The sequence below is a fragment of the Cryptomeria japonica genome, chromosome 7 (genome assembly GCF_030272615.1).
Source record: "Cryptomeria japonica chromosome 7, Sugi_1.0, whole genome shotgun sequence".
Classification (NCBI taxonomy): domain Eukaryota; kingdom Viridiplantae; phylum Streptophyta; class Pinopsida; order Cupressales; family Cupressaceae; genus Cryptomeria; species Cryptomeria japonica.
The window spans coordinates 485617442-485620031 of NC_081411.1; the positions used below are offsets into that span (position 1 = coordinate 485617442).

A 2590-nucleotide genomic window follows, 5' to 3' on the forward strand; every position below is an offset into this window, starting at 1 on the left:
GGATAAGGAGAATCATGAATCTCTTCTGAAAATATTTCATAATGAAGCTTGCGGCAGACATTTTTCTTCAACGGTGTCTGCTTATAAAATTTGAGGAATTGTTACTATTGGCCAGGCATGTTCAAAGATGCTTACACCTAGGTAGCAAATTAAGAAAAATGTAAGTTATTCACAAGAAAGCCACAACTTGTGGCATTACCCCTTAGACCTGTTGTTATTGATGAACCATTCAAGTAGTGGGGGTTGAATTTCATAGGTCCATTGTTGCCTACCTCAATTGCTAGACATACACACATACTTACTGCAATGGATTATTTTACCAAATGGGTAGAAGTTGTTCATGTACAAAAGACTACATCTGAAGTGGTTTGTGATTTCTTAAAAGAAAACATCCTGGTTCGCTTTGGAGTTCCTCATGTGGTAGTGACTAATAATGTTATGAATTTTTCCTCTACAAAAATCTCTATGTTTTGTTATGATCATGGAATTTCTCTTGCCCACTCATTAGATTACTATCTACAAGATAATGGTCAGGCGGAGTCCAGCAATAAGAACTTGATAAACATAATGAAAAAGCTGGTAAGTGAGAATTCAAAGGACTGGAACAAGAAACTGTATGAGGCTCTCTGGGCAGATAGGATGTCTCCTAAAAGAGAAATAGGGATGTCTCCTTTTGAATTAGTTTATGGTGTGGGAGTACAGTTATCTTTGCCTCTAGAACTAGTAGCTTCAAAATTATAGACAGTAGTTGAGGACGCGAATTTTTCAGGATTCCTTGGAGAAAAGAATCATGCATTTCATGAAAATAGAAGAAGAAAGGGATAAAATCATTGATCAGATCACTGAACATTAGCTGCATGTCAAGAATTTTTTTGACAAAAGAGCCAGACCTAGAAAATTTATGCAGGGAAATCAAGTCTTACTCTAGAATAGAAGAAGGGAACCTAAAGGAGCACATGGTAAATTTGAATCACTGTGGAAAGGTCCATTTTTTGTTCATGAGGTTAAGGGGCCTAATTATTTCAAGCTTGCGTATGTTGATGGTAATGTTCTTCCCTTGTCTTATAATGGACATGATCTTAAGCTCTAGAAGTTGTAAAATAGGAGTCCCTGCATGTTTTGTAGGTTAGTTTTGTTCTTTTTAGTTGTGTCGATTTTGGTGTGTTTGTTTTGTTGGTCTCAGTCTTATTTTCCATCTATTCTATGAAACCAGAGATTCAGAATTCCTCCCTAGTCCTTTACAGTCCTGGTCCCCAGTCAGAGCTGATGTTACCCTCCTCATTTTCTTGAGCATTTTTGTTCTCACATCATCAAAATAAGGAGTATTTATTTAGCCTGGGCTTGTGTAAGTCTCAATTTTTGTCTTGCTGAAGTTTTTCTTGAACTTGAACCTACCGGTTGAACCTCTTCTAAGTTCAAGGTTAAGTTCAAGTGAAGTATGTATTATTGCAGCTTAGCTTTTAAAAAGTTGAAGGTCTTTGTAATAATTGTATTTGAACTTGAACTATTGAACCTTTTCAAAGTTCACGGTTCAAAGTTTCAAAATTTGAGTCATGTTTGAGTCTTATTCTCGTAATATGTGAGCTGTAGCATTTTGGTGTCTTTGTCTTGGTTTGTCCTTTTTTGTTCTTTTGAACTTGAAATTTTGAACCACTTTGGAGAGCTCAAAGTTCAAAGTTAAATGTTTGATGGATCGATGGCTTTGGAGATGAAGAAGTGTTGCATTAGCAGAAATCATATAAAGAATATTCCAAATTTAAAAGGTGAACCTCAAGGGAATGAGTTGCAATGAGGAGCCGTAATTCAGAATAATCATTTAAAAGACAGGCATGGAGGGAAAAGCCTTGTAATTAATGAATTGTCAGATTCAGTCTTTTCAGAGTAGTTTGGCACGAATAAGTATGCAGTTACAAATCATAGAAATTCGTGTGACCAATTTTTAAGTCTTCCCTCAAGATTTGTTTTGTTTAAAAAATAATAACTACTTCCCTTCTTCATTTTCCCAATTTGGTAAGTAAAGGATTTGCACAAGCAATATTTTCTATTCATAAGCCTTTGAATTCAGATCTCTGCATGAAAGGTGAGTTAAAAATATTCCTTCCATTTCTGTGATTTCATATTTGAAAACTTTATTTGATAGTTCTAATGGTTCAGTTTGTCTCCCCTGTTGTGCTTTTTTCTATTTGTAAATCCAAAATGAGACCAAAATTGCCTAAGACAAACTAAAAGTCATGGTTAGTTTGTTCCCTGCCTGAGTTAGGGGATACTTTCCTACCGTCAGTGGATTCAGATGAATTTCATGAAAGGGCACAAAATTCTTCTAGTTCTCCTTTAATGCAAAAGATTCTTGATAGTGGGTTAGTAGAAGCGGTAGCTTTCACTCCAGCAATGTCATGTCCTAAGTTGGTTTTGGAGTGCATGAATAGATATGACCATATTCAAAGATGTATAAAAGGTGTGGATGGTGAGGTTCTACTCAAGATTAGTCAGGAGGTCATTGTTGTTGTAATGAAATTTCCTGAGAAAGAGCAGTATGAGGATTGGGCATTTTGTAAGTCTCAGGGGCTCTTCTCTAGGAAGAAATCATTCT

At 35.8% G+C, this 2590-nt stretch overlaps 1 protein-coding gene across 1 annotated transcript; it reads left to right on the plus strand.

Annotated features, from left to right (window-relative positions):
• Window positions 1-306: 306 nt before the first annotated feature.
• On the plus strand, window positions 307-741 carry LOC131065687 (uncharacterized). Its single transcript, XM_058000272.1, has one exon. The coding sequence runs from the start codon at window positions 307-309 to the stop codon at window positions 739-741; it is 435 nt and encodes a 144-aa protein (XP_057856255.1).
• Window positions 742-2590: the final 1849 nt, after the last annotated feature.

Excerpts from the sequence above, each read along its gene's own strand:
- LOC131065687 (XM_058000272.1), top strand. The coding sequence starts at position 307 with ATGGATTATTTTACCAAATGGGTAGAAGTTGTTCATGTACAAAAGACT.